The 17,473-nt window shown below is 42.2% G+C and overlaps 1 protein-coding gene across 1 annotated transcript in view; it reads left to right on the top strand.

The window, feature by feature from the left end:
- Positions 1-17,473, top strand: part of RSPO3 (R-spondin 3) — a 61,621-nt gene that overhangs the window by 33,538 nt on the left and 10,610 nt on the right. The window contains exons 3-5 of the mRNA XM_032101619.1: positions 461-652; positions 2,147-2,293; positions 4,607-4,804. Of these exons, the coding sequence (XP_031957510.1) occupies positions 461-652; positions 2,147-2,293; positions 4,607-4,804 (537 nt within the window). The remainder of the gene's footprint in view (positions 1-460; positions 653-2,146; positions 2,294-4,606; positions 4,805-17,473) is intronic.

The following is a 17,473-nucleotide window of genomic DNA, read 5'->3' on the forward strand; positions in this document are numbered from 1 at the left end:
AGCAGAACTCAAATCAAATGGCATTTAGTCAGTGAAAGAAATTATACACTAGATTGATTTTTAATCATCCAAGTAGGAAAAGCAAGGATAACAGAACATTAAATTATTTGCTGAGCCAAGTGCACACAAGGCAGAAAAGCCCCTGAAAATAGGGAAAAGAAAAATAAATGTTCTCTAGAATGCTGCTGTTCCATACAATCTATTTTAAAGATCATTTGCTGTTGGCTATTTCTGCAAGATGTGAAGATGTCAGCTGGGCTTCTCATTTTTATGCAGATGAAATAATTTCTGAAATGACAAGTCAGGTCATAAGAGACACAGGAAAAAATGAAGCAATCTTTAAGAGCTGACAGAGAGATGGATGGTCCATCCTTCCACGTGCAGAGGAACCATTATTTCATGGTCTTATTTAATGTATTGTTCTCTCACAGTTTGTTTTTTTAAATTCTTTTCTTCTCAGTGCATCCTAACGTGAGCCAGGGTTGCCAAGGAGGGTGTGCTACCTGCTCTGACTACAACGGATGCCTGTCATGTAAGCCCAGGCTCTTTTTTGTTCTGGAGAGGATTGGCATGAAACAGATTGGAGTATGTCTTTCCTCGTGTCCAAGCGGATACTATGGGACACGGTATCCCGACATTAATAAGTGTGCAAGTAAGTGCTGGGGAAAGGGGAGGCGCATGGATTTGTTTGTTCTCTCTTGAATTCTCTGTCTCCTTAGGAGTCAAGTCAACAGAGAAGGAGATGGACAGGCTGTGTCCTTATTTGTTCAGTTCTTTGTAGTAGTGCAGTAAATATTAACCTGAGCAAGAAGTTAAAGACCACAAAATGGCCTAAAGCCCAGGGATCCTGGCTCTGCATGAATGACCTGCCTAGAACCCAGGTGATGGCCTCCTCCTCTACATCCCCGTGTGAAGAGGAAGTGCCGGTGGGCACGAGGCACTGCCCTCCAGCAGCAAGAGAGCGCCAGCAGCTCTGAAGAGAGAGCGGGGACTGAGGAATGCTGAATCTTGGTGGCTGGAGCTGTTTAACCCTCTGCCCTTACCCGCCTGACCTCTGTGGCAAGGCGAGAGAATGGCAGGTGGCATTCTTTGGAGATGTGGTTTGCCCTGGTCCCTTTACAGCTTGTCTCATGCTCATTGTTTTCCTCTGAATGCCTGTAGAAGCTGGCCAGGCTTCAGCCTGATTTGGGGGAATTTACCAATTCGTGTTGTCTCCGGGCTGGGGGACAGAGAAGCCAACTCTATTCTTTACTGCTCAGGCAACATTTTGACCCCACTATGGATTTTTGAACCATAAATGAACTGGAAAAGATCACAATGTCCTCCCCACTCCTCTTTTTTTTTGTTGAATTCACTGTTTTTAATCCCACAGGTGATATAAAAACATAAGAGCGATGGCCAAGAAACTCTCCCAGTTTTTACCTGGTAATAAAAGTTATTTAATGAATGGACCCCAGAGTAAAGTCTTACAGAGTAACTTGACACTGTAGAGTATTTGCTCACTTTTTAGCAGTGTGTGGCCTTGCATATCAGACATGAGCTGTGCCATACATAAGGTTTAATGCATTTGTCTTAAAAATTTCTGAGAATAGGAAATATATCAACAATGCCAATTTGGGTAGTCATACAGAGAATACATGAAATACTACAGAACATCTGATTGAACATCAGGGAACCATTTACAGAAAAAGAAAGATATGTTGATCCAAACCACTCCTAAGCAGATTCTAAATTCTGGCACATTTTTATGTCTCCTGGATGAATGCAGATAGGTAGTGTGGAGCCAGCCCAGCACTTGTGCCCCACAGGGTTAATTAGTACCTAAGCAGTGTCAGCGTAGGGCAGAAGCAGCACAGGGTTATTCTCATGTGCTGTGTTCTGTCTGCCATTTGCACAGGTCTCCAAGAAGATTAGCAGTGTGAGGCTGTTCAGCATCAGGCCATCCTTTCTAAATTCTCACCCATGCCAGGGTCACTTGTGGCTGGCCTCACCATGTGTACAGACCAGGAAGAAGACCTAATATAATTTGCTTCCTTTGAGGATTGTCTGACATTCCTAGAATTGTGTGATTCTGGTATATGTGAGAGAACCCATGGCAGTTCATGGCAAAGAGCAACAACACTGTTCTTTACTGTTTGCATTTCAGAATGTAAAGCTGACTGTGATACCTGCTTCACCAGAAACTTCTGCACAAAGTGTAAAAGTGGGTTTTACTTATACAGTGGAAAGTGCCTTGAAAAGTGCCCTGATGGGCTGGAAGCCAACAATCACACAATGGAGTGCACTAGCATTGGTAAGTCTGGTCCCCATGTCCTACCTGATTTTCTCAGAGGAGATGTGGGATCTAAGGAAGGCATAATCAGTTACAGCACCAGAGAAGTGCAACTTAAAATGAAAATGTTCTTCATAACAGGATGTATTCCCCAGCACAAAAAACTGAAGATATTTCCCAAGTCTACCACTTCACGAGAGGCACAAACTTGGTTGTTTCCCACAAACATAGCCTTGATGCTAAGGGCAGTTCTGCCATAGGGAGTATGGCCTGTTTGGTCTGCTCTGAGGCAGAACGACATACATGTCTTACTTGCTCTGTTACAGTGCAGCACTACTAACATCAAAGTTTCAAAAACCCTGATCCCACATGTAGTTTAAGAAAGATTAAAACATTAATGGCTTTGATTTAGCTCCCTTGTACTACCTGAGCCTTTAAAGCACGCATACAATAACATTTTGAAGCTTACCTTTTCAAAGGTGAAGTCTAGAAACTAATATATTAAGGAAACACCCCCCAAAAAACCCCAATCTCCAAAATGGTGTATGTGCATAAACACCTGACTTCAGAAAATGAGGATTAAAATAAAACACCAAATAGGGTGTCACTGACACTGAAGGAGTGAGATTGATGTCATTGTGACTCATTGGCTGTGGAGAAGAGACCTGCTTTTGTATCTTCAGCCTCTGACTCAAAAGCTCCGATTATTCACACAAGGACAATTTTGGAGGTCACCACACCTAACTGTCTGCTCCAGCCCTCTGCCACCCCTCCAAATGAAGGAAGAACAAGTGATATGTTCGCCTGTGAACTGCTGCAGTTAGCATCCCCCGCCACAGGCACGCCGAAGCTGTGGCAGGGTTCAGCTTAGTTTAGTACGTATGCTGTGCATTGTGGTGGCTGAGGGCTGAGCTGCAGTGCCAGCAGTGACCTCTTCAGCCACCAGCAACCAGGGAGCACTTAGGCACAGTCTGGCCATGATGGAAATCTCCTCCCCCAGAGTATCATGCACATAGCTCTCTCTGGCATCGAGTGTTTTGAAGGGGAAGTAATGCAGGAATAAAAATAATCTGCAGTAGTTTGGTGCTTTCCTTCTCAAATATATATTAGTTCAGGTGGTAGTGTAGGCTTTTACGGTTTTATTTTCAAGCAAAGACTTTAATCTTTGAAAGAAATTCAAGGGATAATTTTTGTTTCTTGATGGCTGTTTCCAAGTGGTGTAGACTCAGCTGCTTTAACAATGAGTCAGTCTCAACTAGGAAAAGCCATTTAAAGCTATGGAATAAAAACAGGACCTTTTTGTGCACGTGAAAGGCAGTTATTTTTACAGAAGAGCTCCAGTGTAACATGAAAAAAATTACCCACATGACGATCCACTGGAGGAAGGCTCCGAGATTGCCTGAAGTCTGTTATATTTCTAGGTCTCAGAAAATTCAGAAGTAAATTCTGGATCTGGGAAAATGTTGACTTACTAATTCCTCCTTATAGAGGGGCTGAAGTCTTTCCTTCTTCAGTGGTGATTTATAATCTTAAGCATGCAGTTGGACTGAGAGTAAATATATATATTTACTATCTTTTGTAAAGACGAAGATAGTGAGATGGCACAAGAGAAGGATAGCTATTAAAAGCTTCCAAGGTTACTCCCATTTTTTGTTTACACTGTTTGGATGAGAGTGAAATGACACACCTTCTGATTTCCAAACAGTACAGGATGCACATACACATCACTGGTTTAGAAATGGTAACCTGCACTGTTCTGAAAAGCTTGAAACCTCACACTGACCCAAATTCTCCTCCGCTTTGCCTGTTTCCAGCTTGTGTGTGCTACAGATGATGTCTCTTTAGATGACCAAAGACACTTGACTTCTAATGTAACATCTTTTGATATCAGTTGGTCCTTTATAACGATTGATTTCGAAATTCAATACCTTTGAGACTTCACTCACCTTTCACACAGGCATCACCAAAGTTTATTCCACTGAAGCTAAAAGGATTTACATCTCCATCAAAACAAAGCAAACTCAGAACAAATGCTGATTTCATTGAGACCAGTAACTGATTTCATTGAGACCAGTTGTGTTGTTGCCTTGTTTCAGGAATGCAATTACAAAACAGCAAGTAGAAAATAGTAACTGACATAATTATTTGACATTATTTTGTGTTGTATATACTTAACAGTCCAATTTCTGTCAATTCATTGCTGCAATTCACTGCTGATTAATTCCATTAGTTTTGGCCACCTTTTGGCTGATGCAGAATGAAAATAATGTACCATATGTATTGGGTATACAAAAATATATCGGTCAGGCTCAGTTTGTTCTGTGTTTATTGCAGTGCACTGTGAAACTAGTGAGTGGAGTCCATGGAGCCCTTGCATGAAGAAAGGAAAAACATGTGGTTTCAAAAGAGGAAATGAAGTAAGGGTCAGAGAGATCGTACAGCATCCGTCAGCAAGGGGCAATTCTTGCCCAGCTACAAGCGAGAGCAGAAAATGTATTGTACAAAGAAAGAGATGTCAGAAGGAAGGAAAAGGTACCAAATTATCATCATCATAATATGAGTTTGCATTGTGTTTGTTTAATAATTCACACCTGAATCCTTAGGCCTCAATTTCAGGCTTCACCAAAGCTGCCATTGATGTGGTGTTTTTTGGGCTGGAGAGAACTGTGCCTTTGCCTGCAGTAAATAAAATCCTGACACTGCTCAAAAAAAGTGCTTTGTGTGATCTAGAGAGGACAGGGTGGGCTGGATGGGAAGGCACTTTGTCTCTCAATTCTGTCTGCTGAAAGAGTTGCCAAGATGAAAAGTTCCATGTAGTGCTCAGAACAAAAAGATCCATCATAAAACATGTCGTGGTGGGTGTTGTTTGTTGGGTATCAGGCAGCCAAGTTTCATGCTTCAACAGTAGGATTCCTCCAAACCAACTCCTATTTCATGGTTCCCTACAAGTAAGACTTTAACTCTTGCAAATGCAGTCCTGTGGCTTCTCTCCCAGCCTGAACTCTTTCCACTAACTCTGGATGAATAACACAGCCTGATCCTGCCATCTGCATCTGGGTTGTGGAGTCCCAGCATGGGAGAAAGATCCCAGTGTTGCTTGGCAGACAAGGGAAACTCCCCTTGGTTTCACCCAAGAAGCAAGACTGCCAGCAGAACTGTCCCTCCATGCAAGGCAGCTTGTGGGGCTCACTCCCCAGCATGGCAGCGAGTGAATGGCATGTTAAGACTGGGAGATGCTTAAGAAGTCTACGAAATAATTTAGACAAATTCCTCCCAATAGATACTGTTGTTTGATTTTTCTCCCCTCCTTGCAAAGGGGAAGTTACTTGATCTGTCCTCAGTGTAGTTACTCTGGTTGACACAGGAGGAACTATGGAATATTTCCTTTTCTCCATTCCTCCCATTTTCTCTGTCCCTCCCATTTCCCCTTCTCACATATTTCTCTCTTTCCTCCCACCCCTTCTGAGGGTGAGTGGAAGGACTGGAGCAGCTGCCCCTCCATGTGAACATCTGTGAGGCAGCAGTAGCTGCTGGTACCAAGTAATAACCAACTGTTAAATGATGGCCAGGGTTGCTGCACATTACTTATGGAATACTCAGGGGGTTTGGATCTTGTAACCCTTTTGAAGGTTGGCTCATTCCGTGGGGAGGTACCTCATGAGAAGGGCAATAATATTATTAGAGAGAGTCCAAAGGAGGGCCACAAAGATGGTGAAGGGCCTTGAGGGGAATCCTTATGAGGAGCAGCTGAGGACACTTGGTCTGTTCAGCCTGAAGAAGAGGAGACTGAGGGGAGACCTCATTGCAGTTACAACTTCCTCGTGAGGGGAAGAGGAGGGGCAGGCACTGATCTCTTTTCTCTGGTGACCAGTGACATGACCCAAGGGAATGGCCTGAAGCTGTGTCTGGGGAGGTTTAGGTTGGATATCAGGAAAACAGTTTTCACCCAGAGCTGGGAAAGCTTGTGGTTGGGAACTGAACAGGCTCCCCAGGGAAGTGGTTATAACACCAGCCTGACAGAGTTCAAGAAGTGCTTGGACAATGCTCTCAGGCACATGATGTGACTCTTGGAGTATCCTGCTCAAGGCCAGGTGTTGGACTTGATGATCCTTCAGTGTCCCTTCCAAACTCAGCATATTCTCTGATTCTGTGATTCTGTCGTTAAAAGGAGGATCTTATGGACCAGATAGCTACAGCTGACACCCCCCTCACCCAAGAACTGGGAACCTATAGGGTGTAAATGTCACTTCCTCCTCCTTGTGTCAGGCAGTGTCCTGAAGAGGTAGAGAGGTGTACCTGTGTCAAGGCAGCAGCCAAGACAACCTATTTACAGATTCCCTTTAGAAATCCTACAGATTTCTATATTCAAAATGTCCTTGTTTTATTCTGTTCCTACCCAGTGGCACAACTTGAAACAGCCTCTCATCAGCCCACTGTAACTGGGGAAAAAGCCCATTTTTTTTCCCTACCAAAGCCTAATCTTGACAGAGATTAAAATATAGGACTAAACTGTAATTTTAGACTACGAAACTGGGTCTTTTTGAGGCGATGATATTGTGTATTTGCTTATAGCAATTTGGCAAACACTTCAGATTGGACAAGACATTTCTCTTTGAGAAATGCCTGCTGTTCCTGTGTAATAAGAACTTTAGAAGAAACTACTCACGTATTTTGCTATCCATTCTTTTTTTATGGGATTTGAGCCAAACCATACTTGAACAATACTGTGCACCACAAGAATTCGTTCACAATCACGAATCTTTTTCTTTCCTTCCTTTTTGCAATATGCATAAAGGTGGGGTTTTTTCTTTCTTTTGAGCAAGTCACAGTCTATATTCTATCCTGTTTTATGCTCAGTAGACAATTCCTTCAAAAGAGGAATCTATGTTCCACCTCTATCTGTGCCCTTGAGATTTGTGTGCCTATGTCTGAGAGCCACTTCTTTTTCGTTCTGACATTCATCTTCTCAGTATTCACAAAAATCTTTCCCATTCACATTCATCTCTTCAGGGAGATGAACTTATTTTATTTCTTTTTAAAGAAAGATAATTCTTAATAACACTGAGTAATATCACATATAAAACATCAGGTTAAAAGAGCTTCAGGGGATGAATTATGGTGACAAGCTAGGAAGGTGAGAATTAAGCTGTAAGTTTTCCTTCTGTTCCTACTGGAATGGAGAAACAAAGCTTTCCAACTTAATCTCCAGGCAACATATCTTCCCTACTGCTACTGTCCCATATTACACAAAGAGAAACTTTGATTCCCCTTTGAACAATAGAATAACTGCCCAAGAAACCAAGCCAGGCTCTGTTCTCAAGGCTAGCTGTGCCCTGTCAGTGAGTGCAGAAGGAGGTGACAACAGAAACACTTGAAAGGAAAGGGAAAGTCAATAAGTTTGTATTTAGTGTTGAGAAATATTGAAAAGGCTCTTTTGTATTGTACAACTCCCCGTGGCATTGCTTTAGAGTTGAGCTTCCATGGCACTGGCTTTTGAAGTGTAGCAGCAGACCCAGCAGTGACCAGCAGTGCTGCTAATCTTTTCTCCATGGCCATCAAGAGAGGGTCAGCTCGGTCACTGTCAGCCATTTCAGTGTTGGATAGATGTCTGTGGCTGAGGGATTTAGGGCAAAGACCACATGATGACGGGGTGTGCTCGTCACAGAGGCCTCAATGACTTTGCTCGAGACGTTGAGGTCAGCGACAGGATGTTACTCAGTGAAGGCACTGCTATCTCACAGCAGCAAGGACATGTCTCTGGAACAACTACACAAAACAAGATAAAGCAGATGAAGAGGGCTTTTTTCCTTTGTTTGTTTCCATCTGCTGGTGTGTCACTGAAGCTGATGAGATGTCTTGCAACCATTTTTTTTCCCCTCACTGGCTATACAATGATGTTTTACTGTGAGAAGATCCTAATATTTTAGGAATGGATGCAAACAAATAGGAATGATGAGGATACAAATAGTCCAATTAGCCTAAAAGGTTCTTTTTACTTATTTTAGCACTAAATTAGTGATCCCAGTGTGATCTAACAGGGTAATTCCCATGTGTTCCACATACAGGCTCCTTTTGTAGTTCAGTCCCATCCAAACCTCACTGTAATTTATTTCATCATTCTCCTCTTTTAATCCCATGATGGTGTGTTCTCTTTAGTCTGCATGATTATATGATATTAAGTTCCAGTTTTTTCTTCTTCCTTTCTTTCCCTCACACTTTTTGTTTTGCTCCCCCAGTGCACTGTAACTTTTACCTTCCCACACTTAACACCTTCTTGACTCCTACCCTTCACCGACAGATAAAAATTGAGTCTCATGTTTCCTGTAGCCATGTCCATTAATAGCAAATGGCAAATAGATGTACTGGAAAAGCATAACTTTCAGAGATCTTCAAACACTGCAAATTATCCATCAATATTATTTCTTTGCCTCCATAAATGTTCTCTGGCCTAACACAACTCCCTTTGGACTGCTGTCTGCAAATGTGTGAGATTGACTTTTACTGGACGAAAGACAAATATTCTGAAATTCCAATATTCTGCATACAAAAGTATTTGTGGGGAAAGAATTGCATGTTTTCATGAGTAATTCTGCCAAGAAGAGAATATTCACCATATGACTTTCTGTTGAATCCCAACTAAACCCCCCCAGAAATCAGACAATTTCAAGTACTTTCAGAGGACATATTTTGATCAGTTTGAAGAGAATTAAAGCACTCACCAAAACTAGTATTAGTTATGAACAAGGAAAACACCTTAGAAATCTGGGTATTATGCAAGCCAATGGATTACATTGGTTACGCAGTTGTACTGTTGTAAGCAAATAAACACATTCCAATTGTTTCTCATTCTTATGTTGAATTTTTGCACGCCGGTGGTTTTTAGATGTTGAGAAGACAGAAGCAATGTTAACTGTTTCCCATTCTGTGCAAATACAGACCAAAGAAAGCTCCTGTTCCTGACAGGCAAAAATTCAAGCATTAGGCATGAAGACATGGGGGGATGAATATGGAATAGCATGTTTCTTCTTCCCTGTGGAGTGTAGGAATTGTCACCTTATACAGTCAGAAAGCAGGATGCTGTTATGAGAGGACGAGGGGTATAATTTTAGTCAAAATTCAAAAGACTACAACCCCCTGGAGGCAAAGTATCTTGTCAGTTAATGGTTTGAGCTGTAAGGAGAATAGAGACATTATGCTATGATTTTTTTTTTTACATTTACAGCAGGAATAAGAGAGATAGCAATGCCTTTGAGGTGAGGAGCTGAATCCTAGATGCAGACTGGTGAACTGAAGGGAACCAGGGGAACAGGATTTGTTGCTAAGCAGTTTTAATGAGGAAGTGAATAAATTTTGGGTAAATAAATTAAAATAATAGGCTCTATACTGTGCAGCATACATGTGAATATAAAACTGCAGGTTTCATTGAATAGCTTAGAGAACCGAGACTGTTGTTTTTTGTACTAGTTCCTCCATCTCTTATTGCTGTATGTCCATATAATGCTTCCAAGCATATTAATCAGATCATGTCTGAAAAAGTCTTCAGCTGGCTATGGTGTGAGGAGGGACTCTGTGGGCAGAACAAGTGTATTTCAGGGGATCCACAGGTCAGCCACAGTAAAACAAAAACTGGCTTTAAAAAATACTCATGTCCAATACTAATTTTACCTAGTCTTGGCAAAATCAGGGTTAGAGCAGCATTTCATTGTGTTGATAAACCTCTAGTAATGGCTGTACATCTGCTTATTCAAATGAATAGTCTGTCCCTATACACTCCACGCTCCAAAGATAAAAGTCTCTTTCCAAGGCAATGGAGGCCCACACCACTTCAGTAACTCCTCAGTGTACTATTCTGAGACAATTTTTTTCTGATTAAAAAAAAAAATGGACAACAATTCTAGATATTTCTGGTATTGACTACTTTTACTTAATCACATTTAAGTCCTAATGTGGGAAAGTAAGATATTCCTATCACAGCCCATTCCAAAAGTCACATCCTCTTGCTCATATATAGCTCAGTGGCACTTAAAACAAGAGGGCTGGAGCATGTGAGCTGGGGAGACATCCCAGTACACGGTTCGCTCATGTAACTGTGAGAGATGGAGTGTCCTGTGTGAAGGTCACTAGTGTGGTTATGGTTAATGACCTTACTCCATGGCGGGTCACAGGACTTCTGAAACCTCAAAATGAACATGCAGCTAATTACTGCATCCCCGTGTTTACATATTGCATACGCCAGTGGCTCCTAACTCTGGCCTTTGCAAGCCTGAGTTACTATAATTGAGGAATCTGTCTTGTGAAGAGTTTGGTTGTTTATTTTCCGTTTGTTGCTGCCAAGAGGGCTTCTCATTTCCTTTCCTTGCAAGGGTTTTGACTCTTTAACTTTAACACATTTCCAGCCTCCAATAGTAGGGCTGCTGAGGCCGGGAATCCACTAGTTGCGACACGAAGGGAAATGGCATCCTGGGGATACCCCAGGCGAGGCAGGGCACAGTTAGCACCTGGCTGCCACTGCCACTGGCCGGCAGACATGGGTGCATGAGAAGAGAGCTGGGTGAATAGGCTTCAGAGGGAAAAATAAGAGTCAAAATGATCTGTGAATCCAAAACAGCTAATAGTAGAGGATGTACTGACTCTAGAAATCAAGCACTGAAAGGTTGGAAAAGCTATTTTTAACCTTGTAGCATTTTCAAGATTTAATCATAGGCAGTTTTGGAAATTTTACTAAGGTACTACCTGCAAACAGAGACATTAAAATCTGAACTAATTGCTAACAGTGTTCCATTTCACTACAAGTATGCTTATTTAGTTTGTGCTAGTGAACACTAAATTCTCATCAAGCCTCCCAGTTCTGACAGAAGCATGTGAACACACAAGCAGGTAGAACATCCATGCTGTGTGCCTCTGCACATATGGTACTACACATGCATGCACACCCTCTGTACATGTGCACCATGTCGAGGTTGTGCTGTCTGAATAACATGCATCTTGATGAATACTCAGGCAAAAATGGTTGTGTCCTCAGATACCAAAATTAGTTTAAGGCCTGCAGGGTGCTGTGCTGACATTGTCTCTATGCTCCTTGGAAGATGTTCTCCTTTTCCTGCTGCTAGCTCTTCTCTTGCCACCTTCTGCCTCCTCCCTGTCCTGGGGAGCATGGGAGCAGTGGGGAGGTGACTCAGATGCCCTGAGGTCCACTGGACCATGCTATAAAAAAATGTGCTGGGCACACTGATGATAAAAAACATCAATTTCATATTAACAGGGATAGTGTCAAAGCTGAAACAGAAGTATGTGGTCAATTGTTCTTGTAAGGGAAGTGAATCAGAAAAAAGCTGATTGCATTCTTTTATTAAAATGTGAACAATGTGAGAGCTGTCCTCCTCAGATCACTAAACCAAATAAGGGATAGAAATCAGCTCTTTTTCTCTTCTGATCTTCCCTTTTTGTGCCTCCTTGTGCTCCAGAATTGGCTGGCTGACTATGTTTTAGATGCCTGAGCTTCGTAGGAAAAGCTGAAGGGAATACAAGCCTCTCAAGAACCCTTCTTCCTCCCCCTTCCAAGATATCCATCAGGTATTAATTCAGCACTAAATTCCCAGCACAGGCCTAAACTCTTCCCTCTTGAATAAAAATGTTTGGGATTGAAAGCTCCAGCTTTAGAAGGTGAAATCTGCATCTGTGTCTATTCAGTGAAAGAAAAGAAGACAGAGGTCTGCTCCTTGCCCACAAAAGCCAGGTCCACCTTCTGGCTTGCCACCAAACCAGCTGGGCTATTCCCTCCATAGCAGATTTGACTGGGGAAGAGGGTAGGTCAAACAGAGTCCTTAAACTACCTCCCAGTTATGCTGTGCAGACAGGCAGGGGTCTGCCTAGTCCCTGATCTAGTTCCTCCCTGGCACAGCTGGAAACAGCTCTGGCACAACTTATTTATGGCACCTTCACCTTCAGCGATTTCCCATTGTTTCAGGGAGAGGCACACAGGAAACTGTGGCTGCTCTCCCCTCTCAGTACCACAGGACAGAGACCACGTGCAGAAGAGCAGCGTCAAGTTCTCTCTTACGCCTCATCCCTTCCTTCCTCTGCCAGAACATCCTCGCATACCCATCTTTCTTCCCACACTGGTCTTCTATCACAACTCACAGTTAATGCTTCTAAAGTCCTTCCCTGAACTCCTAGTGATGTAAGGAGCTCTTTCTGAGGAAGGGACATGTTTGTCACTGCTGGAGGAAGAAATGAGGCTCTTCCAGGATGTGTGCCACAGTGGGATACCTTGACAACTTCTTTCTGTTGAGGCTTCAGCAGACCCCACAGCAAACTGTTTTCTCACCTTTGGACAATAATGCTACAAAGTAAATGTGAAGGGAGGTGGCTGCTGGGAGCAGGGCCCACCTGGCTCTCACCACCTGGAAATCTAAACTCCTCACTATTTTGACCTGAGTGTCCTGGAAAGAGGAACAAATGCAAGAGAGAAGTTCGATAGTGCATCTATCAAATTTAGTCCAAGAATGCGAAACATCTGGGGTATGTGAGCTACAGAGTAAATCAGGCTGTGGATGTTTCAAGTCTAATGGCGACACGTCCAGCAGTGTTTAATCAGCTAAATCCTGGGCTGTGGAACACTTCCATGTATAGCAATGCTGTTATAACACTGCAGCCATGGGCAGCATGGCACTCATTCATTATTGTGTTACAGCTGCCCTTATTTTAAAGGGCCTGATCCAAGACCCACTGAAATCCCATTGACTTCAGAGTACTGCGGATCTTACCATAAAGCAGGGATTTTCAGCATTCCTTTGTAACAAAGTGAAAACAAAGGAGGACTTTTTTGGCTGCTATTTCTCCTCATCTCTCTGGATATTGGCCTGTTCTTCCCCACCCAGGCAGCTCTATTTGTTTTCCCCACCCAGGTCTCTGCATCTCCAGTCTCATTGTCTCTTCTCAGCTCACTCTCCCTGCCAGTTCTGACACCTGATGTAGCCTTTGGTCTGCTACGGCTGCCACCTCCCAGCTCTCTTTCACCTTCATCACTTTGAAAAGGGTAGGAAGTTAAGTTATGAAGTTAACCACTTGCTGCCATAACCTTATGTTATAAAGGTCCAGGGAAGCTTCAGAACATTCCCAATGAGATGATAACATCCAAGGTTATTCTCAGAGATTGTAAAGATCGGGAGAGAGGTTGTGGGACTCTCTATGGAAGATTTTTAAGGAGGTTATACAAGCAATCATCAAAGACAGCCTAAGTATCGTAGTTCAGCTTCATAGACTAGTAAGGGACTAGATAATGCTTTGATAAGCATTTATGAAATGGCTACAAAATTTCCACAAAACTTTTTCTTGCCTGTTGCCTTCTGCAAAACTCCCACAGAGACAGCATACTGCCCATTTACAGAGCACGAATCCAGGTATCTCTGTCCACTGACATCAGTATAAAGCCTTCTGCTGTCATTTACCAAGCTCAGACTTTTATTTGGGCCTGAGCCAAAGAACTGAAATCAACTTTTCTTTCATTTTGTCCAGTTTAGTAATTTGCATTGCAGAGATATCTGTTCATGTTTCTCTTAGCATTCACCAGCTTTGAATAATTGGTGCAGGAAGAGTACAGAGCTGGATTTTCTTGCTAATTTACCAGAGATACAAGGGAGCAACTCTGCTAATGAAAATGTGTCTATTTTAAGAGCAGATGAAGATGTTATCCATGAGGGTCATATTACTACATGATTAGGCCTGAAAAAAATTAAATAAGCACAGATGCAAACAAATATTATTTTCCAGTAATTTTTGTTGAAGTAATCTTGCAGTGACAATAAGTTAATTGGAAGAAAAACCCCAACATTCATCATTTAAAAATGTGGTGGCCATGCAAGATTTTTCTAAATTTTCTATTTTTAGTTCCTTGAAATTCAAAATGGTAGCAAAAGAATTAACTTGCATTCCACAAGTCAAACATACACAGCTGACATTAAGGTCAGAATTTGACAACTATCTGTTGGGTTTTTCTATTGTTATTTTGTTTTACAAGCAAAATGACCCAGTAATGAAATTTCTCAATTCTAGTCTACTCCTCCCCAATATCTACAGCAAACAGTAGCCCCAGTGTAAAGATTTACAGCTACAGTTATGTCTCTGCTTTGTTCTTGAGCATGTATTTACTTCTGCCCATTTGCTTTCTGAAATTCTCTCTCATTTGTCATCTGAAGAACTCCGTTTAAAAGGAAAACAGGCTTCAGACATGAAACACAGCTACATTCCTGAAACATGAGATGAACAACCTTTAATTCACGTAACCTTTAATTTACAGTAATGTTTAATGGATGGGCTGGTTTCATTATGGACAATGCCTCTCCCTGTCATTAGCCTGCAGAAAGGTCTAAAACTCTTAAGCATTTAAAGGAGCTCTGTTTCGGGCTCTGCCTTCTCTCGTCCCCTCCCTCCCCCACTCCCCATCACCCCTTCTGACTGCCCTTGTTCTAAGTGCATAATCTAAATGCTGTACTCTGCAAATTGCACTTATTGCTGGCTTCGAGCTTCGAAGAACCCTTCTGAACACTTTTTATACAAACCCTAACAAGGTCAAAGTTGGAAAAATCTCAGCTGGTGGACTTGGATCCCATGAGCTAGTGACCATTTATAATTAATATTAATGAATGGCAGATGACAGATGTTTATTGCCTAAGTAGAAATGTGCATTGCTAAACCAGAAGGATTTAGTTTAAATCCAGAGGAACTGACTTTATTTCTTGTACGGATGTGGGTGGTGGTGGGGAATGCCAGTGGGTGATCCAGCCCCAACCACCTTTAAGCATGAGCATGGAAACAGTAATTCTATAAAGAAGGATCCTGAGACCTCTATTTGAAGTACAATATTTGCTCCTTCAAAACATTAACTGAAGTAAGGAGCACTCTCTGCACACTTCAGCAGCTCTGATTTGCAGCAGTAGTGGGTTTTATCCATAGATTCTAAAGCACCAAAATTAAGGAGCTCTTATCTCTGTTTTACACTTGTGGAACCTGAGGAAGTCATGGTATTATAAAGAAAAAAGTCCTTGTTATGGAGACAAAGGATTGCATTCCCAGACACAGTATATTTTTTCTTGCTGTTTTTTTTTTCCACAGTGGTCTTAAATTAAAACTAAAGCTATGATGCATAAATCCCTCAAGTTTAAATGTGACACAGTGGAGGATGTAACATGGACATGGAAGAGTCTCTGTGAATACCTCTGAATACTTAAGGCTGATGGAACCTCTGGTTTCTATCTGAAAGCAACTCAGTCTTTCACAGCACATAAATTAACTTCCTGGACACAGAGACATCTTGGGTAATGTTTTCAAAAGTGCAAGAACAATTTTCAGTAACTTCTTAGAGTTTCTGGTCGAGGTTGGAGTAAGAGTCTTATTTGTTCTGAGTTCCTTTGACAAAGCATCCTGCTCCTTATGGAATCTTGTTACAGATGTGTGCACCATTTGCTGTTTTCTTGCCCCTGGAATTTCTACAGTTCTGTACTACACTGTCTGTAAACTGAGTATGCCATTCCAGACCCTTGAAAAATATTATTTGGTTTAGTGGCTACAGGATTGGTCTCAGATCTTATAAAAGAGTGCCAAAGGAGCTGCTAACAAAAGCAGGTGGTTCTCAAATCTGTAGAAACAGTGAGCAGTTTCTTCTTTTGGCCAAAGCAAAAGTTCTTGGAGTAGGCAGGAAAGTGATTAGTTACTCAGTTTGGAAGAGAAACATGAACATATGTGGTGACTAGTGGACAGTGGGATTCTTCACCTGTAGGCAGGAGGCAGCCGGACAGAGAGGCTGCTGATCCCCACAGTCCCAATTTTTCCCATAGAGGCTGGAGAGGATGCTGACTTGTTGCAGTACATTCTTGTACTGAAAATATCATTTGCTGAACTTTTGCTTCAGGTTCCTTAGAACCTTTCTTGCATTCCAACAGTTCAGCTCCTGTAACCAGCCCTGCTGTATGGGCTGCACATGCACCACAGGAACACCTAGGGCTGTTACCAACTTACCAGCACTGCTGTAACACTCTTAAGGCACCAGCCAAGTAGAAAAATAAAACATGCAAGTTGTGCTGAATGGTCATTGTGCACCGCTGGCAGGATCTGTGTGAGACAGGACACAGGGCAGATATCTCCTGGTGGAGGTGAACAAGGGTTACAGACCTTCCTCAGCACTTGTGGTGCTCTGTCATGAGAGGCTGTGTCCTCATCTCAGTGGGGGCTGAGTCTCCTCCAGCCTTTGGGCCACGTGGCCTCGCCCGCATCCGATCTCAACAGCATGGCAGTCAGTCTGTGAAGTATCCTCAGTGAAGTGGGCTCCAGTGATGCACTGTCACATGGCATAATCATTCTTCACATTCCACTTCCAGCTACTCATAAAGCTGGCTGCTTGCTTCAGTGTGCAAAGCTGTGTTACTACAAAAAGCTCTAAATGCACAGTTCATCCTCAGAGGGATTTAAAAAGAATAAACTTATCACATTCTTGGGGGAAAAAAAAAAAAAAGAAAAAGAAAAAGAAGGCAAGACAGCCTGGATAAAATTCACATGGACAATTCCTATCTGTGATTCATGTTAAATTGAAGACTTACGGGAAATGCTAAAATATTTGCATTCAAGTTCTTTTCATGCATATCGACTATGAATCCTACTTGGAAATATTTTTTTTAATATCTTTTAGGCCGTAATTTTCCAAATAAATGGAAAATATTAGATTACCAAAGTCATTGTATTTCCCAGAAACTTGCTGATTTCAATGAAGTCCCAGTGGAAAGTAGGCAGGTTTTTGAAATAACCTTGCCTTTGTGTTAGGTTTCTGCCTAGTATCCTTCCAGTTTGTCCACTGGGTTTGCCTCTGGCAACCCACCTGGCAGGCTGACAAAGACTCAACAGCCTGAAAATCTGAGATCCCTCTGGCAACTTGGTCCAAAGATTCCCAAGCTTCCTCGGGCTAAATTCTGAATCCTTTCGGCATATAAATTCCTGGGCCTTTTTCAGAGGCAGCCCAAGAGTCTTGGTGATCCCAGTGTCCTTTTCCATAAGCTTCTCTCCACCCAGTAAACTGCCAGGTATTCTCTCAGTAGGTGAGAAAAATTCTTCAGAAACATATGGAGATGGCCAAAGTGAAATCTCATGTCACTCTTTTTGAGAGGGAACCTTTGGAGTCTCTGATCCATAAGAAATTTAGAAGCCTGACCT

Source organism: Corvus moneduloides, chromosome 3 (assembly GCF_009650955.1).
Source record: "Corvus moneduloides isolate bCorMon1 chromosome 3, bCorMon1.pri, whole genome shotgun sequence".
Taxonomy (NCBI): domain Eukaryota; kingdom Metazoa; phylum Chordata; class Aves; order Passeriformes; family Corvidae; genus Corvus; species Corvus moneduloides.